Below are 15793 nucleotides of genomic sequence, written 5' to 3' on the forward strand. Positions count from 1 at the left end.
ACTCCTTGGAGACGGTTATGGAGAGAAGGATGCTCCTGAAACTAAGGAGCATCCTGGACAACATCACCCACCCCTCCATCCGCTCCTGGTCCAGTACAGCAGCACATGGACCAACAGACTGAGACCACCCATCTCAAGCGCCCGAGCGACACAGGAGCTCCTTTCTCCCTGTGGCAATAAAAACCAACAATTCATCTCTGAAAAAAATCACAATGAAGGAACTGCATTTTCTGGCACATTGTTCACATGGTTTCTAAGCTCTTTAGTATAGCTTTGTTTTTGCACTTTATAATATTATTTGTTTTTAAATTATTGTGATATGTTGAGTACAGAGCATGTTACGAACGGATTTCGTTTGGGATTAATAAAGTTTTTCTGATTTTGATTCTGATGTAAGACGTTTATGTCATTCGAAATAAACTGCAACCCCCATAATGCCCCGCGCCAGCAGCAGCAGGATACGGGAACTTGAATGTTTAGTACACTTTTCGAAACAAGTTTTGGCGGCAGCGAAAGCTAGGGCGTCATTCACCACTTAGGCGCTTAGTGCGTCCACTCGGTTTTGTTCGTGCGTTTACTTGTGTGCGGGCGCGTGCGTGTGCGGCGTGGCGCGTGCACGCCGGTGCGTGACAGCTAGCAGTCCGACTGTCTTCGCGAGGCACAGCGGTAGCATCTGTGACCTCGGTCTCCGTCTATTTCCTGCTCTACATCCACACACAGGTAAAGCGTGCTCCGCTTCGTCGTCTAATGCTTCTTTATCTGACTTTGAGCTCACTTTGTTGCATCTCAGCATTTTCATAGCAAAGCCGGAAAACGACTTGCCACATGTTGCGACTGAAGTTGGCGTGTGAACAGCCATTCGAGATGCTGAAACCGAGTTGGACGTAGAAGTTTTGGAAGTAAACATGCGGGTGTAGCCAGCGCGAGATAAACTGTCACTTAGAGAAGAAAGCCTCGACCCCTTTGGTGTGACTTCAAAAACCACTTGGTAGTAGCTGTGTGGTTTGGAAAACCCGTGGACTTGCTTTGTTCTGCAAGTTTGAGTCATGTGTCTGACAAGCACGTGAGTAACGAGAGCCGAATGATTTCAATCACCACACCGATAGACGGACACTTGGCTCTTTGTGCTCCTGGATGTTCCGTGCAGCGACTCGGTTTGCCTCGACAGTGGTGAACTCTGACCGCAGCGTGTTTGCCAGAGAAATGTGCTCGCTGCTTTGGAATTTGGGATTCATATCTGGGCAGTCAATGATGTCAACAGTTGCATAGGCCGATATGATAAGAATCTGCGGGCTACGACAAGCAAAACATATGTACCAACCTTGTACTGACACTGACTCCAGCCACTGACTCCTATGAGTTTGTTGTTATGCCTTTTGTTTGCCTCTGAAACTGACTTGTTATATGAGGCCAGATAATCCCTATTTAATTCTCACTGAGGACAAGTCGTGCTTTGCCACATTTGGATTTAAAACTAACTTTAGCACTTATCATTTATCACTGTCAGTGTAAATCCTCTGCTTTAGAAAGACCTGGATCAATCACTGTATTGGACAGAGCACCAGGCTGATAATGGTTTTCTGTACCATGTAAACCAGGCTGTTTGATTTGTGTCTGCCTCATGATAAGTCATTCTTCTTCTTGATTGGATCCGAGTGACGTTACGGCCTCGGAAAAGGTCACCGCTTCGTCTCAGTGCTGCGCACAATTACATGGTTATTTTACGGGTTGGTGTTGCTGCTGTGAACTTTACCTAAAGGTCTCATTTGTTCCTCTCTGCCCACTAAAGGTACCATGGCTGAACGCGTGCTGGTGGTCGGAAGCGGTGGGAGGGAGCACGCGCTGGCCTGGAAACTGGCGCAGTCTCCTCAGGTCCAACAGGTTCTGGTAGCTCCAGGGAATGCAGGCACTGCCAACTGTGGCAAGATCCAAAATTCAGGTAATTCTTTCCCCTCCAAACTTGAATCTAATTTATTTTTAGTTTACGCAGTCTGTTGCTGTACTTCAGTGAAATAAAATGGACGCTGAATACTTTGGGGGATTAGCTACTTATAAATGACCAGGTCTCAATGATCTGCCCGTTAAAAATTCTGACACATATGTATTTATAAATATAGTGTTTATTTTCTTCTTGTTTGTTATTCAATCTCACACTGCAGCAGGTTCAGAAAAAGAGGCTGCAATTTGATGGCTGAGACGCAATACAAAAGGCATCTTCAAATACAGATCCACCGATCCACATTTCTGGACTTCTGAGCCGATACCAACGCTTGAATTTGCAGACACCAATATTCCTCCGATTCGATACCAGAGCTATTATGTTCACCATTATTGTTGATTGTCCATTAATTTCTGACTGCAACTAGAGGTCAGAGGTCAAGACCACAGAAGGAAGTCAGGAACTGTGAAATCCTGAGTAACAGTAAAAACATTATCCAGAAAACTTATTTGCAACTCTGAAGGTTTCACATCAGATTTATTAAATCCAAGACAGACTGAGGTAGAAAGTGATTGGATACAAGACACTGCTTCATTTGATCGGCAAAGCATCATATACTCACTCTTGGAGCATGAATAAATCAATTTTCCAACTGACAAGTGATGTAGGACAGACGTCTAAAGTCCAACATCCAAGATGTTTGACTAATTCAAGGACACGCACACTGCGTTTGCGAATTGAAAACATCCAATGGTGGAGGTGGAGACTGGAGAGCTGGCCGTTGTATTGTTGTGTGCGAAACAGCACATTAGTGTACCATAATGTAAATAAAACGCCTGTTATTGTCATAGGTCTGATGTGATTGAGTCGACACTCAATCTTGGCGACATAAACCTGTTTTACTGTTCCACCACTGTGATAGGTGGACTGAGCTGCAGGGCATCAGGGGAATTGTTCAGGTTCAAGTCACCGTAACGGACTATATTGTTGAGAGTGATAACTCCTCACATGCTGAGTGCTGTGTCAGTTTACTGTTGATAGTTTTGATAGCGGTGAAACAAACTGATCAATCCAGTTTCGCACGTTTGCCGTCAGTGATCAGATCAAGATACTTAAAGGAGTGTATTGACACTCTTCTGGTCACTCAATAATCTAGAATAGAATGGAAAAGCTTACATGCTGCAAACCCAATGTCAGCCTGTGAAATAATATTTAATACTTTGTCTAATTGTTAGTGTTGTACTGAAAATTTGATCCCGTCATTGTGTAATTTCATTTGCTCGATTTGTTTGCTTAGTGAAGTTGTTTAAAATTTGCTTAAAACCTTGTTTGTGTAAATGCTAAAATGAGTTGGTATGTAAAATATAGCAAATTTGTCTGTAATGAAATTCTGAGTTTACATTTTTAACTCATGTTTGGAATTTTGATAACTGAAGTGTTCACTCACACAAAATATCTGAGTAAAAATGGAGTCATTCATACATTTTTTGTTTTTCTAGTGTCTGTGCTCCCAGGCTATTTCTCCTCTTAAACACCAGTTCGCCTGCCTTCTCTTTCACACCATACAGATGGGGGTGGTGTGTATAATAAGTTGTGAGTTGATGAAAGGTGTGGATCTGTTTTCTGGTTATTTTTTAGTAGGTCTTGTGTTGTAGGTCTGTTGCTTTCAGTCAGGTGGCGTTGGACTTCAATTCCTCATGAACACTATTTAGCGCGACACACTTCCTGTATCGGCCACGTGATTTTTCTCTTCGTCCCACCACTATTTCCCGTAGGATCTGTGGTCCACTAACTCTGCTTTGGTGATTGACTGATAGATCACGGTCGACTGAATGGCCACCCCTGATTTAAACGATTGACATTTGTTTCCTGCTCTCCTCCCATTGAATTTACATCTGTGTTGAAACTCATTCATTGCTCTCATTCTGCTGCAGTTGGCTCTGAATGGCTGAATTGATGAAATAATCTTGAGGCACTGTTGACACAAGTTCAACACGTAATAAATTGAAGTACTGTAACATTACAGTGTACTAATGCACTATGCTACACAGTTTTACAGAGAATGTTGTGAAAATCTGAGCTTTGAATCGGACTCTGTTTCACAGAACTTGTACATAATGAGGAACGTTGTTCTCCCTGTCTTGTGTTGCAGAGGTCTCGGTGAGCAACCATGCCATCTTGGCTCAGTTCTGTAAGGACCATCATGTTGGACTTGTTGTGGTAGGACCTGAGGTGCCTCTAGCAGCAGGTATGCAGACACCCTTCAGTGCCCCAACTTATTGAGATGCCCTGCACTCATAAAGCTGCATTGATTTATATTAGGTATTGTGGATGACCTGACTGCTGCTGGAATACAGTGTTTTGGCCCTTCAGCCAAGGCAGCCCAGCTAGAGGCCAGCAAGAGTTTCTCCAAGGCCTTCATGGAGAGACATGGTATCCCCACTGCCCGCTACGGATCCTTCACTGACCCTGAAGAGGCTTGCAACTACATTCGCACGTCAGTAGAGTCCATGTGCTTCTGGCAACCCTCATGTTTTAACATGTGGAAATTGTGTTCATGAACGGCTGCACATCGTAGCTATCGTTTCCAATACGTCCCATATATCTGAGTCTACACTATTTTAATAGCATTAAGCCGACACTTGTCAAGTCTTCAATTCTATTCACTCAGTCCTCGTGTTAATTATTGTTGTTAACCACAGAAAATAGTTTTATTGTGAATAGATAAATGCATAGAATACATATTCTTTTGGAAATAATGAGATAAGCTTGAGGTCTGTTATAATGGTCAAGCATGGCAGCAGCATTTTTTGTACTTTGAACACTGTGTTGTGAGCGATCTGAAGGCTATTATTGATGAGGTTTCATGAAGCACTGTCCTGAATTTCAGAGTCCACCAGATGGTGCTGTCTGCTGTAAGTGTTTGGACAACTCATTCAATGAAACCTCACGCCTAAACCAAGAGCGCTATCTAGTGACCTCTGAAAATTAGGACACTGTTTCATCAACGCTTCAATGCTGTTTCATGATACCTCATCTACCCATCACTAGATGGCAGCCTTCACATGCGTGGCAGCTGGTGTTAGACTAATGAGGCTTCATGCAACAGTGTCAGAGCTGATGTGAGGTTTCTTTGAAATTGGTGTTCAAATCCTCAGATTTTAAAGCAGGCGGTCCCACCTTGTGTCTGCTTCAGATAGCCTCTTTATCTGATCGAGTTTCTGAGTGATCCTCAGTAGTGGTTGTGCTTTCAGGGCCGATTTTCCAGCTCTGGTTGTCAAGGCCAGCGGACTGGCAGCAGGGAAAGGAGTCATCGTGGCTCAGAACCAGGACGAGGCCTGTCAGGCTGTGCTTGACATCATGAAGGTACAGGAATATTTCAGGCCTGTATGGCACGTAAATGGTTCAATGGTTTGCCCAAGTTTCTATAGTCCTGATACAGCCGATACATGTCTAATAAGTTGATGACCTCCTAATTTTAATGTGAAAGTCCAAAGCAATTGGTCATAATTAGAGGCTGAGATTTAATATAACTAGTTCAGACTTGTAGTCGTCCAACAACACTCTCCACCAGCAGCAGATGTATGTGCCGCTTCATTCCAGGACCGAGCGTTTGGATCAGCTGGCGACACAGTTGTGGTGGAGGAACTCCTGGAGGGGGAGGAAGTGTCTGTGAGTCGCACACACTGAAGAAACAGCAAACCATCCTGTCTCGTCTGACTGCCCTTTGTGTCTCCCTAAGTGTCTGTGTTTCAGCGATGGATCTTCTGTGGCCCCGATGCCTCCAGCACAGGACCACAAGCGTCTGCAAGATGGAGACCTGGGCCCTAACACCGGTGGGATGGGAGCCTATTGCCCCACTCCTCAGGTATCAACCTACATTCTCAGCCTCAAGTGCTTTTCTACTTTCTGAGAAATATAAATACTTATTGCAGTCAGTGGAAGCAGCTATAACTATGGTTATAGTTGCTGTTTTTTTCTCCTTATCATTGCTCTATTGCAGATGTCTGTTTGTTTTTATCGCAGAAGTTGCCAGTAGTCGCCATAATATAAAAGGCTATTGAGTTATCAAAAGACAGTTGTTATAAAGTATCAAACTATTTACTTTTTTGTGTTTATCACGTTTTCCACTGCTAAGTGGCGAAACAGTTTGAGGGTGATAGTGGCAACTGTTCTGTGGGAAAACGCTGCCCTGTAGTTTGTTTCACTTTGGTGTCTGCCTCACATTTTGACTAAGTTTTAGACGTGTCCTGATGGAACAGGTCGGGCCTGCAGTGCAGAACTTCAAATGCAGACATGATGGCCAGTGACCAGTGTGACACCCAGACAGGTGTTGGTCTCTTCATGATCATGACCTGAAGTCGTATCAAGTCCATGCAGTTACTGTTTAAAAAAATCCAATTAAGAAACTTTTTCTTAGCAACATGAAGCTTGTTTGCCAGTAAAATTCATCGCCACACTGATCGATTGTTATGGGAAGTCACCATAAATGTTGACAGTGATGGCACCTCGCATTCTGCTGTGCAGTGGCTGAACACAATCCCAATCAAACATACTTGCCACAACAAATAATGGAAACTGTTATCAGTCTAAACAATGAGTTCACGCTGCCCAAAGAGCCACATCTGGCTCGCGAGCCATTGGTTTGCCACCCCAGTGCTAGTGACTGCAGCAAAAGGCTGAACACAGCTGGTTAAAAACCAGAGCTCTGAGCTTGTTGTCCGTCTTGTAACGTGTCCCCATCAGTCTTAGATGAAAGCGTTACCACTTGTTTAGTCAGTTGCTCGCCTCAAAGCCTCCAGGCAGCGTGTAAACAAAACACAGCGGTGTGTTGCATCATGACAAAAACAGCATTTCAGTGCGTCTACTTGTACTTTGTAAAAAAATAAACTCACCAGCTCCTGAAACAGCATCGTGTTGTGTTCAGGTGAGTGCAGAGCTGCTGCTGCAGATCAAGGAAACGGTGCTGCAGAAAACCATTGACGCCATGAAAGCTGAAGGAACCCCGTATGTTGGTGAGTGGTGATGCTAACCAAGCGGCCTGCACTGATGTTTGGCAGCTACACTCCCCGTCCACTCACTTGTCCAGGTGTTCTGTACGCTGGCCTGATGCTGACCAAGCAGGGCATCCGAGTCCTGGAGTACAACTGTCGCTTTGGTGATCCTGAGTGTCAGGTGAGTGCTCACCTGTGCATGCTGGCTGCTGCTCTCTTGTGGATAGTAAGTCCATCACTGAGGATCCAAGTCTCTTTCAGGTCTTAATGCCACTGCTGAGCAGTGATTTATATGACGTCATTTTAAACACCATGAAAGGAAAACTGGCCTCTTGCCCCCCCGTGTGGCACCAGGATAGCTCTGCAGTCACGGTGGTGATGGCCAGTGCCGGCTACCCTGGTTCCTACCAGAAAGGAGTGGAGATCACAGGTATGACAGGCAACACCTGTGGAAGCTATTGTTGTAAGAGTGAAGGCATTAAATGATGTCACTGATCATTATTATTTTTATTGGTATTATCAGTAATCAGTCACTACTCATCGACTTGTGAGTCAGCTCTCACGAAACTATAAACTTGGAACTGACAAATCATTCATAAAATGCTCGTAAATAAAGATAAAATAATGAGACCATATCCAACAACCTCTTACCCTTTAGGCACCAAAGCATTTAAGCAAGCCCAGTGCGAAGCCTAGTAGCAGTTGCTACTTTTCACCAGCAGATGGCGGACACTTGTAACAGCAATCTAAGAAACAGTTCTGGGCGTTTTTCTGTCAAAGTTTGGAGTAACAGTCCTGCTGTAAACCATAGTGATGATGCCCAGTCGCTTGAAAGATCAGAGTGAATCAGAGAAACATCTCTACTAGTTATCTAACTGACTATGACCACAGCCCGGTGACATCATAACATACACATTAGACAAGTTAATTTACTTCCATCCCAAACTGAACATTCTCGCAGGTCACTACATAGACATGTAACTCCCAAAGCAGCGCTGTCCACTCATTCTTGGCCTGCAAGCTACTTTTCAGACGGCCATGCCGTTGTGACCTTTGCTGGGGAAACACTGTTGTTTCATGATCTACTTGAGCTTCTTCAGAACTTTGAACTACGGTAGATATTGAGGATAGATGACTGATGAGAAGTTAAGAGCAGGTCTGAGTTCACGGTTCAGATCACCATGTTTGCTGTCCTCCACAGGCTTGTCTCAGGTGGAGGACATGGGGGTACAGGTCTTCCATGCAGGGACAACCCTGAAGGAGGGTCGAGTTGTGTCCAGTGGGGGTCGCGTCCTGACGGTCACAGCAGTGAAGTCCTCCCTGGAGAAGGCCCTGCAGGCTGCCAATGAAGGCGTGGCAGCTGTGGGCTTCCCTGGTGCCGTGTTCCGCCGTGACATCGGCCACCATGCCGTGGCCCACTTGAAGCAGCAGAGGTGTGTGTGACCACTGCAGATGTTTATACACAAACACATTCCACTTTTGTACCGTCTTACTGAAGCTCCAATAAACTCCTCTCTCTGGATGATTCAGTGTTCTTGTCTTTCTTTAATTTAGAGTCATAGTCTCATTGATCCCATCTCACTACTGACATCATCATCATCATCATCTGTCAAACTAATTCTATGGCAATGAGTGTGTCATGTGCAAAATATGCAATGAGTGTGTTGTGTCTTTGCCAGAGGTCTGACCTATAAGGACAGTGGCGTGGACATCGCTGCCGGCAACAGATTGGTGGAGATGATCAAGCCTCTAGCCAAGGCCACGTCCCGCCCCGGTAGCAGCACTTTATTCAACCTGATCCCTGCCATGACTTGATGTGGTGTTGTTGGACTCCTCAGGCTGTAATGCTGAGCTCGGGGGCTTTGCAGGGCTGTTCGACCTCAAGGCAGCTGGCTTTGTCGACCCCATTTTGGTTTCAGGTACAGATGGCGTCGGGACTAAGCTCAAGGTACGGTGCGATCACATTCTCTTGTCGTAACTCCAGTCTGGTTCCTGACTCTAACATCCCTGCAGATCGCTCAGGCCTGCGGGCAGCACAGCGGTCTGGGACAGGACCTGGTGGCCATGTGCGTCAATGATGTCCTGGCTCAAGGGGCGGAGCCGCTCTTCTTCCTGGATTACTTCTCCTGCGGACAGCTGGATGTGCAAGTGGCCGGTTCTGTGGTCGGAGGGATTGCCAAAGCTTGTGAGATGGCAGGCTGCGCTCTGCTCGGTGAGACCAGACGACACAACAGTTGTGGTTTTGGAATCTAACATGCGAGTACAGACTCGACTCCAGTGAGGCACTTGTACCTGACTTTCACAGCCCAGTAAGTGTAATGTCATTCACTGACCTTCGCCAAGCAGCTTTGAACAAATGCTGTTGTTAAACAAAAAAACAGGTGAATCATGATTGTGTTAGCCTGTCTTTGACTTTAATTGCAGCTTTAATGTGTAATTATATATATATATATATCTCCAGCATGGAGTGTTGGCTGTGGTATGATGTGTCACTGGAACTACACCATCCGCTCGTCTGTGCAGGTGGTGAGACCGCAGAGATGCCGGGTGTCTATCCTCCGGGGGAGTACGACCTGGCTGGTTTCTGTGTGGGAGCCGTGGAACGTGATGCCATGCTGCCCCGGCTGGCTGACATCACGGAGGGAGATCTGCTGATCGGACTGTCGTCCTCTGGAGTCCACAGCAACGGCTTCAGTCTGGTGCGCAAGGTCCTGGAGCGAGCTGGCCTCCACTACAGCTCTCCTGCCCCTTTCGGCAAACCAGGAGAGACTCTGGGTGAGTGAGTGAGTGAGTCACACCGGTGGTTTCTGGAGGTTGGATTTTGACTTGCTCATGGGTGATTGTGCTTTTAGGGGAAATTCTTCTGAAGCCCACTAAGATCTACAGCAAAGTGCTGTTGCCGGTCCTGCGCAGTGGTGCGGTCAAGGCCTATGCTCACATCACTGGAGGAGGGTTACTGGAAAACATCCCCCGAGTTCTGCCTCCACAGCTGGCTGTGGATTTAGGTGAGAATGAAAAGCGTGAAAACTTAGAGCGCCCCCTGCTGAGCTGTTGACATCCGCCCACAAGTCATCCACATGTTTGTCCTGCAGATGCGTCTCGCTGGAGCATCCCCCCGGTGTTTTCCTGGCTGCAGAAAGAGGGTGCACTCACAGAGGAGGAGATGACTCGCACCTTTAACTGTGGCCTGGGGGCGGTGCTGGTGGTGTCCCCGCCGGACGCCCAGAGAGTTCTGCGTCAGGTGCAGGCCCAGGAGGAGGCCTGGCTGGTGGGCTCCTTAGTCCGCCGGCAACCCGGTGAGACAGTCATTTATCATCATGACCAAGTATTTTTTCGGACATTTCCATTAACTTGATGCATCCCAGGTGCAGATTGTGTGGTGGTCCGCAACCTGAAACAGGCGCTGGAGAATGGAGGGGGGGTCCCCAGCGGTCAGCTGGAGCCAGAGCACAATGGTAGCTGCCATGGTGAGAGCAAAAGGGTCCACAAGAGGACCAAAGTAGCCGTTCTCATCTCTGGCTCAGGTGGGTTTGGTGCTGGTGGAGACAGCCTTGCGCTGAATGTGTGGCGGTGAAAACCGCAATGAAAAATGTGTCTGGCTGCAGGCACCAACCTGCAGGCTCTGATAGAGCAGGCCAGGCGTCCATCCAGCTGTGCAGAGATCGTGCTGGTCATTTCCAACAAGACAGGGGTTCAGGGCCTGAAGAGGGCAGCGCTGGCTGGCATCCAGACCCGGGTACTGTCGACGTGACGAGCTCAGTGGCATCCACTGTTCTGTGATGTTAGCTGGCGCAGTGCAGTGCAGCAGGAAAGCACATCATGAAGTGGCAAGATGAATCCCCTGTTGACAGCTTCTCTATCCATCCTCTCGTTGCACCTCAGTAGCAGGACAGACTTTCTCACTCCAGTGTAGTCATGAGCTCATGTCAGCTCCGTGTGCGTTATCGAGTCATTCCTGGTCCCTCTCGCAGGTGGTGGACCACAAGCTGTACGGCAGCCGGGCCGAGTTTGACGGCACCATTGACCGAGTGCTCGAGGAGTTTGGGGTGGAGCTGGTGTGTCTGGCCGGGTTCATGAGGATCCTGACCGGAGGCTTTGTCAAGAAGTGGAACGGTGAGTGCGAGCGTGTCAGTTTCGGCGACTCATTTGAAAGCTTCCATGTGTCTGCTGCAGGGAAACTGCTCAACATCCACCCATCCCTGCTGCCCTCCTTCAAGGGTGTCAACGCCCAGAAGCAGGCTCTGCAGGCCCGAGTCAGGGTCAGCGGCTGCACCGTCCACTTTGTGGCAGTAAGTCAGACGCCCACCCTCTGAGCTGTGGAAAATAGGATGACTGCAAATTCCAGATAATTGAGGGCACTGCAACATTAGCGCCATCCACTAAATTTAAGAAGGAAAATGAATCCTGTCCCTACATGGTGCTGTCTACACGGCAGAAAGGTCAGGGCTGCGCCCGGGTTGAAATGCATGAAGATCACTTCTAAACTAGTTTTGAAAACAGGCTCCAGCATGGTGACTGACTTATGAAACAAACTTGCCGATGTTCTGAACTTGACTCATCATGAACTCCTCACATCTTTATTGACATTTACGCGCTGTTGATGGGTAGATGAGGTTTCATGAAACAGTGTCCTGATTTTGAGATGCCACCAGATGGCACTGTCCACTGTAAAACGTTTGGACTTGACCAAGTAATTCAATGAAACCTCACATTGTTTCTAAACCAAGAGCGCCATCTAGTGGCCTCTGGAAATGAGGACACAATACTGTTTCGTGACACCTCATCTACCCATCACTACATGTGTGCTACAGCAGAAGAAGTGATGCCGTGTGCCAGTATTTTACCTGAAACTCTTGACAAATACACTGCAGCTGAGTGCACGTTTCCTGTGGTGGCACAGAACTCTGGCTCCCTCGAAAGAAAGAAGGCCACTCACTGGCTATAACAGAAAAAAGCAGCCCGGTTTATTGTGCTTCATGACCAGCCCATGTCAGAGTATTGCTACATTATCAAGCCTTTTCTATCATTCCACTCTACCAAATGGGAATAAAAGTTTGTATGGTTCGTCGTCATGTTGTATCAGATCAATGTCAGTACCAGCCCACACTTAAGGCTGCAATATCGGTATTGTATCAGAAGTGAAATAATTCGGGACCTTCCTACTGTAAGGTCAATATAACGCCTGTGATGTCATTGGTTTGCTTTGTGATAAGGCTCAGTATTTTGGCAGCGTGATGCTCTTTAGCTTGGAAAAGTTGATATTTATAAGCCACAGGGTTCAGACCGCAAGAAAAAAAGCAGCGGCTTGAATTGGAATTGACTGTTCTGATGGACGTCCAGGCCAGTGAGTGTGGCGTTCCAAGTAGTTAAGTGGTAGTGGTAACTTACTCAGCCTGTGTGTTTCCAGGAGGAGGTGGATGCGGGAGCTATCATCGCGCAGGAGGCCGTGCCAGTGTTGGCGACTGACACAGAGGAGAGTCTCTGCGATCGCATCAGAGAGGCCGAGCACAGGGCGTTCCCTGCAGCTCTGGAGCTGGTGGCCAGCGGGGAGGTGCAGCTGGGTCAGGACGGACACATCGTGTGGAGGTCCAGCTCTCAGAACTAGTGAGACTCGCACGGCCAAGTGTTGCTCTGCTCGCTGTGGGAGCCAGCGCTCAAGCCGTTTGACCTGCAAGGGAAGTCGGCATGCATGTCTGCATGTCACTCTCCGTGTTAGACCCGAAAACCACATTCCTACTTCGACTCATCTGCACTGGCTTGACTGTCAACACTGTTACACTGCATTGACATTAGTCCCTGACTAGGTCATTAAAAAAACAATCCATGATTTCAGTAATTCGTGTGGCTTTGTTCTTTAAAATTCCAGCCTGTTTTGCCCATGACAAGTGGAATACTGAGTTGTGACGAAACAACACGAAGACACAATGAACCAAGCACATTTACTCACATAAGACCAGGACACGGGTTTTAAGATGCAACCGACACAAGACGTTAGAACTGGTGTCAGTGAAGGGCTGACGAGGTTTCATGAAACAGTGTGCTGATTTTCAGAGGCCACCAGGTGGCACTGTCTGCTGTAAAATGTTTGGACTTGAACCACTCATTCAATGACACTCACAGCATTTCCAAGTGCCATCTAGTGGACACCGTTCCAGCAACAATGTTTCATGACACCAGCACATTGCGCAGAACTGATGTCAGGCCAATGAGGCTTCATGAAACAGTGTCCTCATTTTCTGAGATCAGTAGGTGTCACACATGGTTTAACATTACATGATGGCGGTCAAGACTGATAAATTTTAGAGCAGAGAGTGCCATCTTGGGTGCTCTGATAATGATTCATGAAGCCTCATTCGTCCAACAACACTTTCTCATATCATAATTCAAACGCAGGTAATGAACCAAGATATGCATCTTAATTTTTTTCAGACCAACTCAACTGTGGGTGAGTGAAACATGAATATGGAAAAACAGCTTCTGCATGCTTGTCATTTCCTGCTCGTGTCTTGGAAGAGTTTGACAGCTGTGATCTCTTGCTTGTGTCGTCCATGACTGTCAGTGTTCAACAGCTCCATTAGGAGCCTGCAGTATCCCCCGTTTCAGACGTTGATCCGGTGAAAGCACAGCACAGACAGCCTCTCACTCCCAGCTCTGGTGGTCAGACATGTTCTTCCTCCTAAGCCCTCTTTGCTCATCAAATGAATGATTTCATCTGAGAAGGAAGGGAAAAAATGAATGGCAAGTTTACTCAGATCGAGAGCAGCGGCGAGTACCTGGGTTGTTCTCTGCAATGGTGACGAGGTAGAAGAGCCCGTTGCTGGACAGCAGCTTTGGAATGTGAGGAAGGAGTCGGTCAGTCACCTCTCGACCCCTGTGACCACCAGCCCACGCTGCCTCGATGCCCTGACTCCCCACCTGGAGGAGGCAGAGGAGCAGTTAGCACATCCTCAGGACTCAAATGGGGGGGGGAGAGGGAGGGGACCTCGTCGGATGGGGTGACCACGTAAGGAGGGTTGAACAGCAGGACGTCCACTTGGCCGCTCAAACGGGGCATCAGGCACTCCACCTGCAGCCAAACCACAGCAGTGGGGACACGTAGCCCATCACGGTAAGTGAGGATCTATACTGGGTAAAAATACATGGTAGTACTTTCTCATCTTTTCAAACGGATCATCTGACAGTAAAATACCACAAGTATAATCGTGATTTGTTAACTTGAACCTCCGCAGCACCACTGCAGTCTATATATGTGGTCCTCACCAGACCAAAAACATGTTTTCATTTTCAGGCGCGCACCAGGTCTGTGAGGACGGGCTCCAGGGTCACGTGGTTACAGGCGGAAGTCCGAGCGGTGCACTCAGCGGCGGCAGCGTTCACGTCCGTGCAGCTGGGAAACATCTGGAGTTCAGTGCGTGGCACAGCTGGGCAGTGCGTTTCTGCAGGACTCACAGGTAGAGCGCTGAAGGTCCCAGCACTGACGCCAGGAAGGCGGACACCACTCCCGAGCCGCTGCCGACCTCCACGCACACACTGGGCCTGCACACACGCTGGACACGGTGAGCACACGCTGGACACGGTGAGCACACGCTGGACACCGCGAGCACACCGTGAGCACACGCTGGACACCGCGAGCACACCGTGAGCACACGCTGGACACCGCGAGCACACGCTGGACAGCGCGAGCACACGCTGGACACGGTGAGCACACGCTGGACGGAAGAGCGAGGCAGCAACTCGGAGCCAAGGCCGTCTCACCTCAGCCTCCGCAGCTCCTCCGCATCTTTCTCCAGCGCGTCCAGCAACAAGAACGAGTCCTCCGCCGGCTCGTAAACGTCCCGGAAGTGTCCTCGTCCCGCGTGGGAGTAGTGCGGCGTGGCGTACGAGCCGGACATGTGAACTTGGAAGACGCCAGTGACAGCAGCGGCGTGAGCTGGCCGCCGCTGCTCATGCTGCCGGTGCTCACTTCCGCGTACGTCATCAGAAGGCGCGCCCATACGGTGTCGCCTAAATCGATAGATGTCGTTCAAACGTATATGACGTTTTACTTATATCGCAAGTAATGTAGCAAGTAGTGATGGGTCCCGCAACACGCGCCGAGCTCACGGATCGATCCCCGTGTCGGTGCGCGTACCGCTTTAAGACAGTCACGTGACTGTGCCGACTCGGCAAACGCGCCGAACTGTGTTTGTAAGGAAGTGCATGTGTCAACAGGAAGCAACTGCTGAAACAGTCTGATCTCACGGTTCCTTGTGGATCCAGGGGGCAGCTGCAGGGGAAACGCTAGTTGTCTGCCGTGTGGCACCATGTTGATCTTCTGTCAGAGTCATGTATTTACAGTCAGTCTTCACCCAGTTTGTCTCAGATTGTCCACTTGTCTTGTTCCATTCTAGTTCTAATTCATTTCAAGGTACATTTTAATTTCAAACATTTAAAAACATTGTGAACATTATGATACATGTTCACATTGTTTAAAGATAGGGACCAGCAGGTGTCAGTATTCAGTGACACAGTATCAGTGCAGGGTGGCTGGGCGCACCCTTAGAGAGAGGGTGAGGAGTTCGGTCATCCAGGAGGAGCTCGGGGTGGAGCCGCTGCTCCTCCACATGAGGAGGAACCAGTTGAGGTGGCTCGGGCATCTGATCCGGATGCCCCCTGGACGCCTCCCTGGGGAGGTGTTCCGGGCATGTCCTACCGGGAGGAGACCCCGGGGAAGACCCAGGACTCACTGGAGAGATGATGTCTCCGGTCTGGTCTGGGAACACCTCGGGATCCCCCAGGAAGAGCTGGAGGAGGTTTGTGCGGATCTGGAAGTTTGGGCTTCCTTGCTCTGAATGCTGCCTCCGCGACCCGACCCTGGATA

The 15793-nt window shown here is 48.4% G+C and overlaps 2 protein-coding genes across 3 annotated transcripts; one reads left to right on the forward strand and one right to left on the reverse strand.

Annotated features, from left to right (window-relative positions):
• The first annotated feature begins 467 nt into the window (after positions 1 to 467).
• Positions 468 to 12769, forward strand: gart (phosphoribosylglycinamide formyltransferase). Of its 2 annotated transcripts, none has more exons than XM_053852259.1 (22): positions 468 to 720; positions 1790 to 1939; positions 4092 to 4187; positions 4262 to 4436; positions 5194 to 5305; positions 5543 to 5611; positions 5682 to 5807; positions 6867 to 6954; positions 7029 to 7114; positions 7195 to 7363; positions 8135 to 8366; positions 8613 to 8707; positions 8772 to 8881; positions 8947 to 9145; positions 9457 to 9708; positions 9786 to 9938; positions 10026 to 10229; positions 10299 to 10457; positions 10539 to 10669; positions 10905 to 11046; positions 11107 to 11222; positions 12341 to 12769. In XM_053852259.1, the coding sequence occupies exons 2-22, from the start codon at positions 1795 to 1797 to the stop codon at positions 12536 to 12538; spliced, it is 3057 nt and encodes a 1018-aa protein (XP_053708234.1). In that variant the 5' UTR covers positions 468 to 720; positions 1790 to 1794; the 3' UTR covers positions 12539 to 12769. The 2 variants fall into 2 exon arrangements, with proteins under 2 accessions (XP_053708234.1, XP_053708242.1); XM_053852267.1 differs by having other exon boundaries at positions 10305 to 10457.
• Positions 12677 to 14858, reverse strand: n6amt1 (N-6 adenine-specific DNA methyltransferase 1). The gene is made up of 6 exons (XM_053852279.1): positions 14689 to 14858; positions 14383 to 14469; positions 14230 to 14320; positions 13916 to 13999; positions 13707 to 13848; positions 12677 to 13645 (listed from the first exon to the last, which is right to left on the reverse strand). Exons 1-6 carry the CDS (start codon positions 14823 to 14825, stop codon positions 13533 to 13535), a joined length of 654 nt encoding a protein of 217 aa, XP_053708254.1. The 5' UTR covers positions 14826 to 14858; the 3' UTR covers positions 12677 to 13532.
• Positions 14859 to 15793: the final 935 nt, after the last annotated feature.

Source organism: Synchiropus splendidus, chromosome 1 (genome assembly GCF_027744825.2).
Source record: "Synchiropus splendidus isolate RoL2022-P1 chromosome 1, RoL_Sspl_1.0, whole genome shotgun sequence".
Taxonomy (NCBI): Eukaryota; Metazoa; Chordata; class Actinopteri; order Syngnathiformes; family Callionymidae; genus Synchiropus; species Synchiropus splendidus.

Excerpts from the sequence above, each read along its gene's own strand:
- gart (XM_053852259.1), top strand. The coding sequence starts at position 1,795 with ATGGCTGAACGCGTGCTGGTGGTCGGAAGCGGTGGGAGGGAGCACGCG. Across the intron at positions 10,230-10,298 it reads CTTAGTCCGCCGGCAACCCG|GTGCAGATTGTGTGGTGGTC; the intron begins GTGAGACAGTCA and ends GATGCATCCCAG. Across the intron at positions 10,670-10,904 it reads TGGCTGGCATCCAGACCCGG|GTGGTGGACCACAAGCTGTA; the intron begins GTACTGTCGACG and ends TCCCTCTCGCAG.
- n6amt1 (XM_053852279.1), bottom strand. The coding sequence starts at position 14,825 with ATGTCCGGCTCGTACGCCACGCCGCACTACTCCCACGCGGGACGAGGA. Across the intron at positions 14,000-14,229 it reads AGCCCGTCCTCACAGACCTG|GTGGAGTGCCTGATGCCCCG; the intron begins GTGCGCGCCTGA and ends GTTTGGCTGCAG. Across the intron at positions 13,849-13,915 it reads TGGTCACCCCATCCGACGAG|GTGGGGAGTCAGGGCATCGA; the intron begins GTCCCCTCCCTC and ends TGCCTCCTCCAG.